Source organism: Metopolophium dirhodum, chromosome 8 (assembly GCF_019925205.1).
Source record: "Metopolophium dirhodum isolate CAU chromosome 8, ASM1992520v1, whole genome shotgun sequence".
Lineage (NCBI taxonomy): Eukaryota > Metazoa > Arthropoda > Insecta > Hemiptera > Aphididae > Metopolophium > Metopolophium dirhodum.
The window spans coordinates 19,057,565-19,075,297 of record NC_083567.1 but is presented as its reverse complement, the minus strand read 5'-3'; the positions used below and the strand labels follow the sequence as shown (position 1 = coordinate 19,075,297).

General features: G+C 26.7%; 2 protein-coding genes across 2 annotated transcripts in view; one reads left to right on the top strand and one right to left on the bottom strand.

The window, feature by feature from the left end:
* Window positions 1-4,195: 4,195 nt before the first annotated feature.
* Window positions 4,196-14,897, top strand: LOC132951082 (gamma-tubulin complex component 2-like). The gene is made up of 16 exons (XM_061022781.1): window positions 4,196-4,431; window positions 4,491-4,652; window positions 4,784-4,934; window positions 7,582-7,738; window positions 7,806-7,934; window positions 9,360-9,514; window positions 9,672-9,800; window positions 9,871-10,047; window positions 10,119-10,278; window positions 10,340-10,517; window positions 10,572-10,825; window positions 11,315-11,486; window positions 12,685-12,862; window positions 12,919-13,062; window positions 14,276-14,433; window positions 14,543-14,897. The coding sequence occupies exons 1-16, from the start codon at window positions 4,385-4,387 to the stop codon at window positions 14,604-14,606; spliced, it is 2,415 nt and encodes an 804-aa protein (XP_060878764.1). The 5' UTR covers window positions 4,196-4,384; the 3' UTR covers window positions 14,607-14,897.
* The window catches only part of LOC132951081 (yemanuclein), a 13,525-nt gene continuing 10,495 nt past the window's right edge, over window positions 14,704-17,733 (bottom strand). Inside the window, exons 14-20 of the mRNA XM_061022780.1 lie at window positions 16,025-16,174; window positions 15,792-15,950; window positions 15,396-15,722; window positions 15,185-15,321; window positions 15,070-15,124; window positions 14,902-14,986; window positions 14,704-14,842 (exon numbers count right to left, since the gene is read on the bottom strand). Coding sequence (XP_060878763.1) covers window positions 14,829-14,842; window positions 14,902-14,986; window positions 15,070-15,124; window positions 15,185-15,321; window positions 15,396-15,722; window positions 15,792-15,950; window positions 16,025-16,174 — 927 coding nt within the window. The 3' untranslated portion in view covers window positions 14,704-14,828. The remainder of the gene's footprint in view (window positions 14,843-14,901; window positions 14,987-15,069; window positions 15,125-15,184; window positions 15,322-15,395; window positions 15,723-15,791; window positions 15,951-16,024; window positions 16,175-17,733) is intronic.

Below are 17,733 nucleotides of genomic sequence, written 5' to 3'. Positions count from 1 at the left end.
CCCCAGGTCAACCCTTGCACTCCTGCATAAATATTTGGTATTTGGGGTTAAACGTTGACAAACAAATTATAATTATGATTAATTTTATTCTGATATACGGGTTTGCGGAAGAAATGCGAATCGTATGATAGCAATAAATGAGAACACCATTTATTTTGCTACCTGTCGGCGTGCGTTGTGTGGTTAAGCATTTAAAACGCAATTTCTAAAACTTTGAATACCTCTCAAGCATAGAGCTTTGCATTAATCAATGTTGTTCATTCACTAAAATTCATTAAAAAAATTCCCCCACATTATGATTGCAAAAACATTATAGGTTTCTATTTGAATTTATAAAGTTGACCCCCCAAAACCCCCCTAAAATGTTGTTAACAATTACAAAATTGCGAAATCATAATAGATGTTTCTAAATCAAAAAACTTTTTTATCATACATTTTTCTCTAATTTGAATATTTATATGTTAAAATGGCTGTAACATAAATTTTGAATCACCCTGTATATATCATGTTATAGTTTAGGTGCCTTAGCTATGTCTTATACATAGAGATAAATAATAAGTTTATTCTTTATCTCGATAGTCTTATATAGTTATCCCGATGATTAAAAGGTGACTGTTATAACTTATACCTAACTAAAATAAAACATAATTTTATTGGAGACACTTAAAACGTGATACTTACTAATTACCACCAACCGGCAACCACCGTAATTGTTTTCAATCTAATTAGTACCTAAGTATATTTTTGTCCTGTGGTAAATGGTAATTTAATCAATTATGTTAAATAATTGTGTTGGGAATTATTATCAGTAGCACCTTAAAAATTATCTTGATGCCTTCGTTGGGGTCTTGAAGATTACATTTTAACCACATAATAACTAATAATTATGACGGGGTTTTTAATTAAAGTGATTCATATTTGTAATAATAATATTACTATACGTATAATTTGTACATTTACATTGTATTATCAAACTACTTTTTTTAATTAAACGTTATATGAAACGTTTTGTTTAGTTATAATTTATAAACTATTTTATTTTGAAACGTTTCAAAATGCGATATGAACAAATGGTTTCGTTTGATAGTAATAATTATATGATTGATAATAATAATAAATTTGATTTGGCTATTACTACACTTGGCACCTTTTGACTTGCTTTTGTCATCATTAATCGTTAGCTTACGACGTTCAAATAAAGATAAAACTAAAAAGTAGAAGAATTATATCATCTGAAAAAAAATAATAAAATAAAATTGTGTGTTACAAAACTTGGTTAAAATACAAGAAAATTATATAAAATTAAGTACCTAGGTATCTACCTATTTCGTTGAAACTTATTTTACGACCAAATGGGTTACGAGTTACGACAGTTGGCATTTTAACCATCAAAATAATAATATAATATATAGGTAATATTATGTATATCAAAATATATATAGGTATTAATATGGTCACAATTGTTAGTTTCCAACTACTGAGTTTATTTAATTAAAAATTAATTGAGAAAAAGATTTTTGATAGGTACTTTTATAAAAAAAAACCAAAATGTTAAGGTATTTATTTTTAATATTTTTTCTAAAATATTTCAAAATTAAAATCTTTTAGCATGTGTACATGTTAATTTTTATCTCAACTACCTTCATTTTCCGCCCAAGACACTAAAAGTCAGGCCTATTTTTAAGTTCAGTACTGGACATATTTTGCATAGTTGATACAATACGAAATGTAGTGAAGTAGTGTTGGATCACTAATTATACTATAATCTGTGGTTCGAGTATCGAGGTAGGTTGGTGGAGATTTTCTTCTTCCATTGCTCAGAATACTCGGCTTTGTTTCTCAAGAAAAATACAATAATAACATTTTCGAATTTATTGTGAACACTTAACACCCTCCGTTGGAATATGCCCCAGTAACTGGTTAAAGTGGAGCAGTAATTGATCCAGAAGTCACCCAGGGGTGGTCGAACGCACCATATCTTCCCACCCCCCCTTGTATCCGTCACTGAAGTGGAAGGAAGTCAAAACAGGGGACTGCGATCTACGAGTTTTGAGTTTGCAATTACAATAAATTACAAAAACAATAGTATAATATATTATATATATCAATAACTAATAAGTAGGGCCCGGATTTCAATGCAAAGTGCATCTTTTTTTGGGCGATCTTAGACAATGCTTTCCAAGTTTCTTTCATGGGCCATGAACATGTTCAGTGGGGCCCACATTATCTTCTTGAAGAATAAATAAAAATAAAAAGCGGCCAAGTGCGAGTCGGACTCGCCCATGAAGGGTTCCGTAGCAGCAAGTAACATAAATAATAAGTAATTTTGATTGATGTTTTAATAATAGTGTATAATAATATAATGTTCTTAATATTATATAAAAATATTATCGATCCGATTATTATATTATATTATGTTGTCGTTTCGTTCGACCGGCACGACCTTTGGCCCCACCACCAGGTCCAGCAGAAGTCTTATTTAATATTATAATAATAAGGTAACCTGCCCCCCGCGCACTCCGCACCCGATGCCGATCAAGCCACGCCCCGCGCGAATTAAAATTATTTTTTACTTATCTACTTATTTACTTATTTACTTGTTTACTTATTAAAAAAAACTACTTACTAGATCTGTCCAAACCAATTTTCGGCGGAAGTTTGCATGGTAATGCACATCATATATTTTTTTTAGTTTTAACATTCTCTTATTTTAGAAGTTAAGTTATGGGGGGACACATTTTACCACTTTGGAAGTGTCTCTAACGCAAACAGAAAAAATGATATTAGAAACCTCAATATCATTTTTGAAGACCTATTCATAGATACCCCACACGTATGGGTTGGATGAAAAAACATTTTTGTGTTTCAGTTCTAAGTATGGGGAACCCCCCAAAATTTTTTCTATTTTTGTGTGAAAATCTTAATGCGGTTCACAGAATACATCTACTTACCAAGTTTCAACAGTATAGTTCTTATAGTTTTGGAAAAAAAGTGGCTGTGAGTCTGTGACATACGGACGGACAGACATGACGAATCTATAGAGGTTCCGTTTTTTGCTACGGAACCCTAAAAAGTACATCATTTGTTTTATGAAACAGATACTTCAACGATGAAACTTTTATTTTGCATTCCGTTGCATATTTACACATTTTTCATTTTTTGAGCATGTGTTAGCATTTTTTGGTAATTTTATTAGGTATATTTGCGTATATCATAAGACTACAGTAGCGGATTTGATTTATATTCTATTTGGGGAGGGGATATCCTTTTGGTCCAAAAATTCTACTTTTAAGTTTCAACTATTTAGGTACCCCTTAGGCCTATACGGGGGGGGGGGGGGAAACATTGTATCCAATTGTAAAATGTGTAGGCCGTGATTATAATTTATAAACACTGAACTTCTAATCAAATTTTTATAGAATTTTGGTTTATTATTTTTTTTTAAAAATATGTTAAGTAAATTATTTTAAATTTACTGTACATTTTAAATTAGGTAGGTGCATTAAAAATAATAATTTCATATGTACATTTTTATTGGTAATATGGTATTATTACGGTAAAATACATTTTTTATCCATATTTCAAAGCATTTTTCGACGGTTTTTACATCATTTAAATCCGGGCCCTATTAATAAGTAACAACTTATATTAATCATTAATGTTAATTGTTAATTGTTATACGAACCGGCAAAAGAAAGAGGACTTTATTAAGATTTCATTATTTTTAACATACAAACACTAAGCTGTATTTAGCTCAGAGGACTATAACGATGGAACAAGTCTTTAACCTAACCTTACGGTCCTATTGGTAATGGATAAAATACACTCTATTAGTATTGTACCATTCAAACCACTATTATCATCATTCTCAATAACCACGGACTAAAGACATAATGGACTGGGAACGAGCAGCTTATCAGTTGTAGCCTTGAAAGTATTTACAAGAGGCCAATGCGGGGGGTCGCTATCATAATTGAGAGTTTACAGCGCCATCTGTATAAAACACGGACTGAGATACAAAATGTGACGCTAAATAAAACCACTGGTAGCGCTGAACACATTCAATTATGAGTGTTGATGATAACAGAGGAACCTTTTGCGGGCTGTCCCCCGTCACCCGCCCACCTTGTCATTTCCAGTACATTATATTATCTTAGTCCGTGCCAATAACAAATAACAATTCTTGATATTTGATAATATCTTGTTATGCGTCACGCTTGTGTTCCAACGCTCGGAAGGCAATATTATCTATGTTTATAATTCCGTTTTCCACATTTCCGTTAAAATTATTTAGAAATGAAAGAATGAAACATTAACAAGTAACAAAGTAATTTTTAAAATAGTTTTGATGTAAATTTTCATAATAAAACTTTATTATAAAATTATGGACCGTGCGAGAATACCAATCGAAGAATTAATTACGAGTTTCAAGTACATAATTTTATTTATTTCATAACTATAAATAATTTTTAACACTGTTATTGATCTAGATCAACTAGCACCGTTGAAGATATATTTGATAAATTAGAAGTATGGAATCGCAATGATGCCCAACAAATTCAACTTGAACATTCAAAAGAGCACTTATTACGAAAACTGTTACTTCATTCTGATAATCCAGTAAAATTAAAAGAAAAAGTACAGTGCATTGAGTAAGTATATATTTCATATATGTATTATATGTATAATCTAACAATAGTTAGAAAAACAATAGAAAAACATTTGCCATATTGTTTATTTTTAGAAGAGAATTAATAAATTACTCTAATTTTTTTGTTTTCAGTCAGAATAAAATGGCAAGTAAATTTATGGAATTGATTCAAGAAATAAGTGAAGATAAAAAATTGACAGTATTTTTGGAAAAACGATATAAAGAATATGAGAAAGATATAAGTTGTTCAGAAGTTGTACAATATTATAAAGATGAAATTGAAGTATGTACTTATATTTATTAGACTAATGCCGGGTTGCACAAAACATTTAATGAATCAATGGTGGGCTAATGGTTCCTTGAACAAGATTTAGTGGCCCACGATTGGTCCATTACATTTTTAGTGAACCATTAAATTTAATAAATTGTTTATGCAACCCAGCATTATACTACTATTTGAGACCTGAGGGTAAAATTTAAATAATTATATTAACTTATAAGAGAATTAAACACTTGACTGTATTTGGAAAAAAAGCTCTGAAATAAAATCCCTAGAGAAAATTTATTGTTAGTTAGATAAATTTTATTTTATTGTATGACTTTATATATTCATAGAATATTTTGTTTTATGATTTGTATATTCTTTAAATGTAGTCTGTGATATAACTAGTTATTTTTTAATGCCATATTATACTATATGCAATTTTAGATTCTGAAGCGATGAATGTATTGATTTTACAATGATGTGTTTTTTTTTTTTTGTGTGTCTGTCATCACCTTTTAGGACAGTAAAAGTGCTTGGATTTTCTTCAATAGTAACTTTTCTGATAGGAAAGTGAATCTAGTTGGTACTTTGGGGGTCAAAAGTAAAAATTTCCCAGTAGTTTTCACAAGCGACGTGAAAAACAAAAGAAAAATTAAGGAAAAACGGGAATTTTGACTGAATGTTTATATTAGCATTTTCTATACACCATAAAATTTACAAAATATTTTGACTCTTTTTGTACTGTTTACGGCCATTGTCAGTTTTCAATTTTTTTAGTTTTTTTTTCTATAAATATCAATAAAATTTTATCTGTTGAGTAAAAAAGCTTGAAAATTTAATAGAAGGCTCCTAGGTTATTGTTTCAAAGGCAGATAAAAAAAATTAAAAATCCTTTGTCACAGTTTTTATTTATAAGCATTTAAAGTTCAAATTTTGACAAAATACGGAAAAATCACGAAAAAAAGCAAATTATTTTGAGTTGAGAATTCATAAAAATTTTTCTTTTTAAATCTAAGATTTGAAAATGTAATATAAGATTACTCATAAGTTTGTCTACCTTTATCAAAAATAAAATGTCTAGAAGAAACTTAAATTAAATTTTTATGAGCGTCTGAAATTTATATTTTTACAACATTTGATATTTACTCGATTTCTCATGTAACAATTTTCTTATTTTATTGTAATTAAAAAACGAATGACTGTAGATACTTGAAAATTTCACTGAATGTTTATATTAGCATTTTCTATACACCATAAAATGTTGAAAATATTTTGACTCTTTTTGAGCTGTTTACGGACATTGTCAGTTTTCAATTTTTTTAGTTTTTTTTTCTATAAATATCAATAAATTTTTATTTGTTGGGTAAAAAAGCGTGAAAATTTAATATAAGGCTCCTGATATATCGTTCTAATAGCAGTTGAAAAATATTAAAAATACATAGGTACAATTTTTTTTTATAAGCGTATAAAGTTCAAATTTTGACAACATTTATCAAATTTATAATTTATTAATTATTTTGTGGTTAAAAATTTATAAATTTATAACTTTTATGGCTAAGGATTGAAAATTTAAAACAAGGCTCCACGTATATAGGTTATATATAAATTACTTTATTCACAATAATATCATCAAATATACTTGGTAAAATCATAGGCTGACTGACCGTTTTCGCTCAGAATCGTTTTTCTTATACAATGATATTATATCATTGAATTCAAATTTAACACCATCCATTACAGTGACCCACTTGTAACCTACTGTACATCAGAGTGACATCCACTTATCCACCTTTTTTTTCTTGGTTATACAATTTTTTAACTTGGGTAGGTATTCTATATTTTTATTTCTATTTCATATGTTTTTCAAAAGTTTTCACAATATTATTATTATTATTTTCATAATATTTTGAAATTACAAAACAAAAACTAAAATCGTTATTCTTTGTTTAAATATCTAATTTCAACCAAATTTGAACTTAAAATAACATTAATAAAAACTGTGTTCACATAATTTTTAGGGTTTTTGGTTACAGGCTTAACTATTTGCTCGGAAGCTTGTTTTAAATTTTGTTAAATGTTAAATTAAATGATAAAAAATATCATTAGAGCATAATCATTGAATATTTGGTGTTTGTTGGTAAGGGGCTTTTTTTTCAAAATTCATGTATATATTATTTGTTTAATGTTAAAACTAATTACTTAGTTCTAGTTCTAAAATTGTCTCTTGGTAAAACAAATAACCAAGTATAAAAGGTGTATTGTTAAGTTAATTTTATAATTTAACTCATACACATTTTAATTCTAATGTAGGTATGTACCTACTCAAAAAAACTTGATAAATTCATTATACTAAAATGTAAAATATAATATAAGTTTATACAAAACAAAAATTACATTATATATTATACGTTAATATTTTTTTAATAAAATGACTCCTTTGCTGTTTTTGGTTAGAAATTATTTTGTTAACCCTTGGCTCAACAAATCTGGTTACACTCATTATCATGGTTGGTGAATGGTGAAAACTAGCAGATTAAAAAAGAAAATTAGCTATTTTATGTTTTGTATTGGTAACCCTAAAAAATTTGTTGGCGATCCCCGGGTTGAGAATTACTAGTCTAGGCAATACAAAGGTACTTATTATTCCAAACAATTTTTCCCATAGAAAAGAAACGAATTTCAAAAACAAAGACAAATGAAAAAAGAAATAAGAGAGAAGAAAGTAAATTTGAAAAAAAGTGTTTGTAAACAAACCCCACTTTGGAAAAACTTAAGAAAATATCAAGCTCTGGATTATTTTAATATACCCATGACAACTTCCGGTATGATTATTAATTGACTTATTTCTAATATATTAAATAATTCTTTAATTGTATTATTTTATTATAGATACAACATATCCAGAAGAACATGACTTAGTTGATGATATTCTGTCTTGTCTTCAGGGTTTTCATACCAAATTTATCAATCCAAACAAACTTGAGACACCACTTACTTTTCATATTAATAAGGCTATAGGTTTGTTAATAATTTAATATTAATAAGGGTGTAGGTTTGTTAATAAATTGATGACAACTAGAGTCTACAATTGTTATTTAATTGGAAGAGTACTCTTGTAATATAACAGTAAACAAATATGGAAAAAATTAATTATTAAGTTATAAATACTATAAAATATAAATACATGTTTCTAAATATTGTATATTATATTTTTTAAACCGGTTTTATTTAATACTACTAATTAATAATATTGTAAATGTCTTTCTATAATTTTAATTTAAAGATGCTTGACAAATTTCTGCCTTTTTAACACTTTTCTTAAGTTTGGTTTCACGTCTGTCTGTGATCAAATCTTGCGCGCTCGATTTGAGGCACTTTTTGAAGATGAAAAATTCTGAAAATTGGTATAGACCTTGGTCTTGGATGACAATACAATAATCCGTTGTCATTTTGGGACATGGACCAAAAAAAAAAAAAGGATTGTCCCCACGACGTCGCCGTAATATCTCTCGCAGATATTGAACTTTCTCTCTTCCCCAAAAAAAAACCGCAACCTCTTACGAAGCAAGTATAGGCGTGTCCTATCCATTATTATAATATCTATGGTAACAACGGTAATTATTACCAAATAACATTATACCGGTATTCTGATATAGGTACCGAAAACACCGGATAACATATTTCTTAAACGTTTAATAAAAATATTTACTTTCAACTAAAAAGTAGAAAATAAAAAATAAAAAAAAAAATTTTAAAAACACACTTTTCCATAAAAACATTTAAAAAAAAATTTTAAAAATTGCACTAAAAAGACAAAAATAATTCTCTGTACTTAAAAATAATGAAAAATTTATTGATGAAAAATTTAAAAGTGTGTGGTGCATAATACAAAACATTAAAAGCCGAGCTAAGTCTCACATACACTTCTTTGTTCAATCCTGTTTATAAGATAGTGACTGGCAGTATATGTCAAGTATAAGAGCAAAATAATGAAAAATTTACTGATGAAAAATTTAAAAGCCAAGGAAAGTCTCACATACACTTCTTTGTTCAATCATGTTTATAAGATAGTGACTGGGAATATATGTCAAGTGTATGAGCACCACACACTTTTAAATTTTTCATCAATAAATTTTTCATTATTTTTAAGTACAGAGAATTATTTTTGTCTTTTTAGTGCAATTTTTAAAATTTTTTTTTAAATGTTTTTATGGAAAAGTGTGTTTTTAAAATTTTTTTTTTTATTTTTTATTTAATATTAAATATATAATATATTTGAATTAACTGATACTAAAATAATATTTTCAAAGTTAATTAATTTGACTTCAGATTTCAATACTTTTTACTGTATATTGTTAAATACATAATGATGTACTTGTAATAATCATGGTAAACTGTATTTATTTTATATCATTTAATTTATGTGTAGAATTTTTTGCTTAGATCCACAGTTTAAATGTATAGTGCCAAAAATACTTAGACTAGTATCAGCTTATACCATTATTTGTCGATATAGTGAAGAAAATCGTCAGAGCCATAATGGATATGTTAATCAAGCATTAGCCTGTTATATAAGCAAATTCATACGTGATTATTTGGTAAGGTTTATTTTAATGAACATTTTATTAAGTAATTCTTATAATATTATCACCATTTTTTTAGAATTTATATTTTTATAATCTAGTGACTTAAGAAATATGAAATAAATAATAAATATGTATTCATTTTTACTTTTATTGTTTTTAATTTTTGTAGAACTTTATAATATGCCTTGAAGGCAAACATAAGTCTGGAGAACTTGGTTTACAATCATTATCATTTGCAGCTCAGGCACATGTTTACAAAATGGAATTTGTAGCCCGTATTGTATCAACAATAACACAAGTGAATAATTATAAAACAATAACATTTTGGAAATATTTATATATATTTTAATATTTTATGAAAATGTTAGGAAAATAAGAAAGGTGGTCAGACTTTGTCAGTGTTACATGAAGAAATGACTCAATGTTATATTGATGAATCACTTAAAAAACTTTTGGCAGGAATGGTTGAAGTGTCAACTATTCCATTTTTCCAATCTTTAGAAAAATGGATTTTTAAAGGACAAGTATTTGACCCTTGTGATGAGGTATGATTTACTATTTTTATATTTTATTATTGATGCATTTTTATGAAGTCATGATTTTTTTCTTTTTTTAGTTTATGATTAAATGTGGTAACCTAATATTAAATGATGACACAGAGAAATATTGGAATAGATGTTATACGGTTAGGAATGAATATGTTCCTTCCTACTTGGAAAAATTTAAAGAAATTATCTTACGAACTGGAAAATACTTGAATGCACTTTATCACTGTAGTAAGTAATTACTTATTTTACCAGCATAACAAAATTAATTATACATTTTTTTTTTTCATAGATATTCCGAATAAATCAAATTTGATTTACACATCAACAAATGATGAAAAACTAGTTTACTCTATGTGGTGTTCTGATTCAACAAATTATCTCAAAACTATAAATAACGCTTATATGTTTGCAAGTAGTAGTCTGTTAAATGTACTACTTATTGATTATGACCTTATGAACAGATTAAAGTAAATAAATTATTTTAAAATTAATACTGTCATTGAAAAAAAAAAAAATTTCAGATCAATTAAACGCTATTTTCTACTAGAACAAGGAGATTTTGTAGTACATCTGTTAGATGTATGTGATGAAGAATTGAAAAAACCAACAGATGATATTGTCTACAACCGATTAGAATCACTGTTAGATATTTGTTTAAGAGTAAATGTTGGATGTGTAGATCAGTACAAAGATGACATAAAAATGGAATTAAAAAAAGATCCATTGAGTTTTCAAATATTTCAAATACTTGCTATTCAAACTGAAAAAGAAAAAGGTAAAAGAAACAGTATTCATTTAATGGTTTAATATTATGTTATAATTAACTAATGTAGGTTCTAAATAGTTACTGATAAGAAGTATTATACAAATTAAATCCTTAATTATTTTTTTTCCTCTTTATAGTAAAATATCTAATTTATTTATGAATGTCTAAATTTTAAACTAATCACTAATCAGTAATTCATTTGCTTAAATTTTGAACTCCACAAATCCTAAATGACAAAATTATTTAACATTTTATTATTTGTAGAAAAATCATGCTTAAAAAAAAACTCTTTGTTAGCTTAAGTAAAAATAGAAAATTGTGTATTAAAATGTAATAATTTTCAAAAATATTAGTTAGAAACTCAGAAAAGAATTCAATGTTGGAAACAAACATAGCTGTGACCGTATAGTGTATATTATACTTAATTTATAATTAGAAATCACAAAATAAAATATTAATATTATACTATGAATTGATTTGTATTTGTGTTCTGTATAGATTATACAAACTTTCAACCATCATCAAATTTATTGGGAATACAATCATTCTGCTTGGGATTAACAACACAATGGCCAGTTTCTTTAATATTTAATGAAACTGTTATCTCAAATTATCAGATATTGTTCAGGTTATTACTATTATGCAAAAATGTTGAACGTCAACTACTTAAGTAAGTGAATTATAATATTTAAGAGATTGTGGCACCCGTGTGTGTTGTCTTCATTTTACAAGTATGTAACGGCAAATTGTTTGCTCAGCAGATCACGTTTAGCTCCATTAGTTAAAAAAAATTGAGTGAATTAACCTCTTATAAAATTTAAAAGTAAGATTATTATCTAGGAAATCTCATATTATATTTTAATTTTAAAGTCAGTTATGAGTGTTTTAAGATGTACTAACAATTCACAATTTTAAAATACTCATAACTCGCTTTAAAATGAAAATATAATAAAGCCTATGAGATTGCCTGGATAATAATCTTACCGTTAAATTTTATAAGAGACAATTCACTCTAATTTTTAAACTAATAGAGCTAAATGTGATCTGCTGAGCGTACAATTTGTTATGTTACGCACTTGTAAGTCAGAGACAACATGTGCGGATACCACTTTCTCTAAACGAACAATATTGATGTCATATTATAGGTTATATAACTGAATAAGCTAAGAAGTTAATGCTTTCAATATATTCTTAGCAAATTTATTTTTATTATTGATTTATAATGAAAAGTTCATTATTCTAATCTTATATTTTTTTATATTATTCTCAATTTTTAATTGAATGATAATTTTCCGAATGAATATAAGGCAATATGTATTGCATGTTTAATAACCAGTTTAAACTTATTTTTTCAGTTTTTAATTTATTGTTTAAAGAAAATCAATAAGAAATTGAATGTACGTATTGTGTATAGTTAGTATTTATTTTGTTTAAAATTTACATTTATATATTTTCATTATTATTTATTTTTAAAAAATCAGAATTATTTAGCACGTGGAGGGTACTTGTACATGATCGAGTAAGCTTCTTGAGAAGTGTATATTTTATCATTTTTTAGAGTATTTAACATATACTTTCTATAATTTGTTACTTAACAAAATAAAAATATAATCATAACAATATGTTTTTAATAAAATTATGTGCTCAATTTCCCAACAAAGTAATTTCTGAATATTTTGCAATAAAACGTATCTCTAAGAGTTCAAAATTTTTTTTATATATAAAGCAGAGGCTACACCAGTTGCCATTATTTCTAATTTTTGTATTATAATATCATTTACATTTTTGCTTGTGCAGGGGTGACAAGACTCAGTGTTGCATCAATTAAAGCTAAATTCTTATTAATTAATAATTTTACATTGTTATAGAGTATGGCTATGTGATAAACATTTAAAAAAGATGCCTGATACTTCAGCAGTTACTTACAAAAAGGCTTTTAACTTAAGGCAAAACATGTTGTTATTTGTTCAAAATCTTGAATATTATATGTTTGAAGAAGTAATTGAGACACAGTGGCAAGCTTTTACATCTGCTATTCAATACAAAGTACTAACACTTCATACAATTGTTGACATTATATTAATAGTGTTATGTTTATCAAGGTGAAAAATGTTGACGAGCTATTAGATGAACAACAAAAATTTTTAAACCTTTGTTTAAAAAATTGTATGGTCACCAATCCGGATTTAATGAAAAGTAGTCGATATTTATTAGAGTTATGTACAGAGTTCAGTGATTATGTTTTAGTAAGTTAAATTATATTTTAATTATTGTTAACTCATTCCTATTATATTCTTAGTTGGAAACCATTAGTTAGAAATTAATTGTCCAGAATATTTAGTGTCCAACTTTTTTATTTAGTTGCCAACCCAGTAGATGTAGGCAACTTTACAGTATTATACCATGTATATATTGTACAAACATGTTAAATAATACATAATATACACAAGCAACTAAGTTGACAACCTAAAATCATTCTTGCTAAGTTGTACTAAACTGAAGTTAATTTGTGTTTGTTAAAATATATTGCTAGACAATATACAATGACTTACGACTGTTTTAGTCTGCTGAATGGTTGCAGAAATAAAGTTTTCTTAATAGCTAGCCTAAATTAGGTGTCATATTTAGAGGAATATAGGTCAATCTTATTAAAAATGAATTATACCAATATCTGTTGATCATGTGCGTAATCTTAAAGTTACACATTTTTACACTATAAATAAAGTAAAGTATATATGAGCGAAGAAAAACATAACATTTTCTGATGGAAATAAGAATATTATTAAATTATTATTTATTATATAAATAGTATACCCAAACAAATTGTGGTAAACCACCACATATTTAAAATTATGAATGTGGCTCACTTTTTGGAAAATATTAGCGACCCACTACCTTAATGATCCATACAAAATGTACAAAATGAATGTATTTATAGTTTAATCATCAATTACACGATTTGATGTATTATATAAATTATTAGTACTGTTTTGAACGAGTTTACTATTTTCATTAAAAAAGATAAATTATATTTTGTCAATTTCTTGAAACTATTTATTTATACATTAAAATATATTTTTAGACTTACATTTAATTATTAATTTTAATAATAAACTAACTAACCTTATAACTCATAAAAACATCTTGGATAAAAAATTTATCTCAGCACTACCAATTCAAAAATAATTAGTCACTTTTACATTTAGGTGTGATTATTTGTTTTCAACATTGTTATATAGGTCTATTTTGTAAATTATAATTTTGTTAAATATGAATTTATTATATTCAAGAATCTTAAAAATTATTGTTATTTATAAAACTCTTTAAGTCTGATAAATTTGTACTAAAAATCATCATTCCTTTATTTTTTGTACTTAAATTTAGATTGGTGTTATATCATCATTAATTATTTTATCAAACATGTCTAAAATTTAATTTGATTAATTTATACTGTTTCAGTTAACCAAAATTCATCTTAATCACCTGAAACTGGATTTTGAAAAAAGTATACAAATATTAGAAAACAAGTTTACAGCTGCAATGATTGACCTCTTAAAATGTATAAGAAAAATGAGTCGTTTAGATAACGGTAATATTATATACAATTTTTTGTACAGGTAAGAAAATACAATACAAAATTGAACTTATGACAAAGCCTATAAAAAAAGGTTATAAAATAGAGTTAACAACAATGTACTAACATTAATATGTCCTTGTTATGTTTAGGATGGACTTTAATGGAATGTACACTGAGCAAATAAATATGGATGATACAATATTATATACATGAACATTTATTTTTTAAATATACCTAATGTACATATATTACTTTTTTTTTTACATTAATCACAAGGTTTATCCTCAATAGTTATAATACTACTTGTTTAATATAATACTAATTATATAAATAAAAACAAAAATATTACTCTTACATAGTGAATTTAAGATATTAATGACTGTATCAAATATCTTTATAGTATCGTACTATATTAGTACTTATAATGTATTTATTTTATTCGTTTTTATCTGAAATATAATATTTTAATTAGCACAAATTAAATGTTACTCATACTAAATTAACTTACTACTGTACGTTATTGAATTATGACTCATATTATCTTTATTCGATTTTGTATTCAATGTAGAAAATAATTGTTGCTGAAATAAGTTCTGAAATTATTTGTATTTATAGACATTAGTTTAATTTGTCTAAATTAAGTACTTAGAAGTGTGCCAATAATAAATCGACTTACATCGGACATTTGAGAATTAGTTTGTATTAGACCATAATGTGGTATACCATGTTTTCTGCAAAAGTGATCAATTAAAAACACAAACTCCATATGTCTAATAACAATAATTAATTACTGAAAACTTTCTGAAGTTAACCGCGAACTGGGTTCTTCGGTTTTCATGTGCTTAAGAAACTCATCCTGGAAACCAATACTCATTTTTGGTATGCCTATTGTTGTCCCATGTGTTGATTTGCCAATTGTACTGCTTGACTAAAAAATAATACCCAATGTTTACTCAAACCAATAATATCGCTTTCAAATTTTGCAAGTCGACCAATACATACTGTACTGTAGGAATTCCTATAAGCTGGATGGTGTATGACTCCTAACGGTGAACTAACCAGTGTGTCCGGTGAATGAGAGGAATAGATAGATGAATGTTTTTTGAAAGTATTATCTTTAGTGGTTCGTGACGAACAAGATAATTGATTCAAGACTAACAAGTCTCTAATTACTTCTTGTGCTTCTTTCTCTGCAAGCTCAGCACTGGACGATCGATGGCTTGATGGAGTTCTAGATGCTGTGTTCCGATCGCTGTGTGGCCAATCTGAATATTCATTTTTTATTTCTTGTTTGGCTACGACTGGGGTTGGTGATTTAGTCTCATCTTTCTGAACACCAAAATATGATAATTTAATATTGAAATAATAGTAAGCAAAATGAACCAATAGTCCACATACAATTTTATAGAAATTATTAGTTGTAAATTGTGTAGGTAATGGCGATGTATTGTCCTTTAAAGATTCATTGATGATTTGACTTAACATATCCTTAGCGGTTGACTTTTCATCAACTTTTATACAGTCTAATTTATTTGACGATGAAATAGAATTGTCATCCTTAATTAACAAATACAAATGATTAATATTTTAGTTTACTAAACATATGATATACAATGTGTATGCAAACCAACTTTTGGTTTTGTGCTTTGTCGATCAACAGTAAAAATATTGGTTGATAACCTTTGTTGGTCAGTCATAGGTTTATTATGCAATTCCTGAAGCAATCTTTGCTTTCGTGAAATTGGCTGATGAACCATGTGTTTTGGACTAATTTGCAAATCCTGCAAACATGTTCAAAATATTGACCAAACCTAATTTCTTAAAATATTTTAAATCAATCAAGCAGTTTACCTAAAATAGTTGTCACTACTCACTTAGGACTAAAATACACCTACTTATGAAAAAAATCTCTTTGTTATGTACCGTCTGTTCAATTTTTAATGTGCCTTTATTCATAAGTGTGATAAACTATTTTAAAATAAATATAGGAACAATAGTTACATAATTAAAATTTCTATCCTAATTGGAAGTTAATACCCATGGTCAACAATATCTCCCTATACTATAGTTTATAATTACAGTGTAAGTCTAATTTTCAAACAACTAATAAACCAATGTATCCCGTCCTGAAATTTTATCTGAGGGTGCCATTGGCACTATAACACTACAGCCAGGAAATAAGAATACTAAAGGGCTTAGGGAATATTATAACATAAATTCATTAATACTGCACTACTTAGTTATCACAATAAAGAACAATTTAGTATAAAAATAATAGTACATTAGTGATGGATATATCATTCATTGGCATAACTATCAAATTCAAATACAAAATCTGAAGAATGTCAGAAAACCATTACCGTTGAAACGTTAGATTAAACAATCTGCATCCATATTCCATATCGTTAATATAATATTATTTATTAGTTATTAATCATTAAGCAATGAACAAAAACCAAGTGCCATGTGTAATTTTGCACAACAAACTTATGACAATTAAGCTATAATATTATATACTTCATAAAAGTATCAACCATCAAACCTCTCTTCAATTTACCTTCATTAGTTTGACTATGGGCATTTTGATTTAACATTATTGAAAATTAAATCAGTAAGATTAACTACAATAGTTATACATAATTTTAAATTGAATAATTAGTTTATTTATGCAATTAGTTGAATATATATGTTTTCAAACCCTTCTGCAATAATTTTAGGTGGTACTTGGTACTACATTTCAAGATTTTAAATATATTTGGATTAATTGCTGTCAACAGGGGTATTGTTACAATTATTTTCTAGAATGATTTACATTTAACTAAGGATTTTTGTTTTTAAATATCAACTGGATAATATCTAATATGTTAGAGATAGGATCATTTTGAAGCCAAATACAACATAATTAATGACACTTATAATAATAGATAGCAAACATACAATATAGTATCGTCTTCTAGCCACAAATAATAAGGTGAATCAATTAGCCTCATTAAAAGTAGGTAAAATGTCCATTAATTGCTTTTACGTAAATATTAACTTTTATTCAATAAATTGTATTAAATTATGAAACATTTTTTAAAAAAAAATTATAAAGTGACATACATCGAATCATTTTTTATAGGGCTGACCTCAATGGTGTAAATTAAGTAAATTAATTGAACTTTTTTTTTTAAACTAAACTTTTGCTTACCTTAATATAAATTATCTTTGAGACAACTGTGCATTTCCCCTTACCTAATCTACACTATTGGTGTGCTTTCACTGGCAACAAGGAATTAGTTATCTAGTAATTTAAAAATAACTAATATGCTAACCAAAATACACAAAGATATAAGAAAAC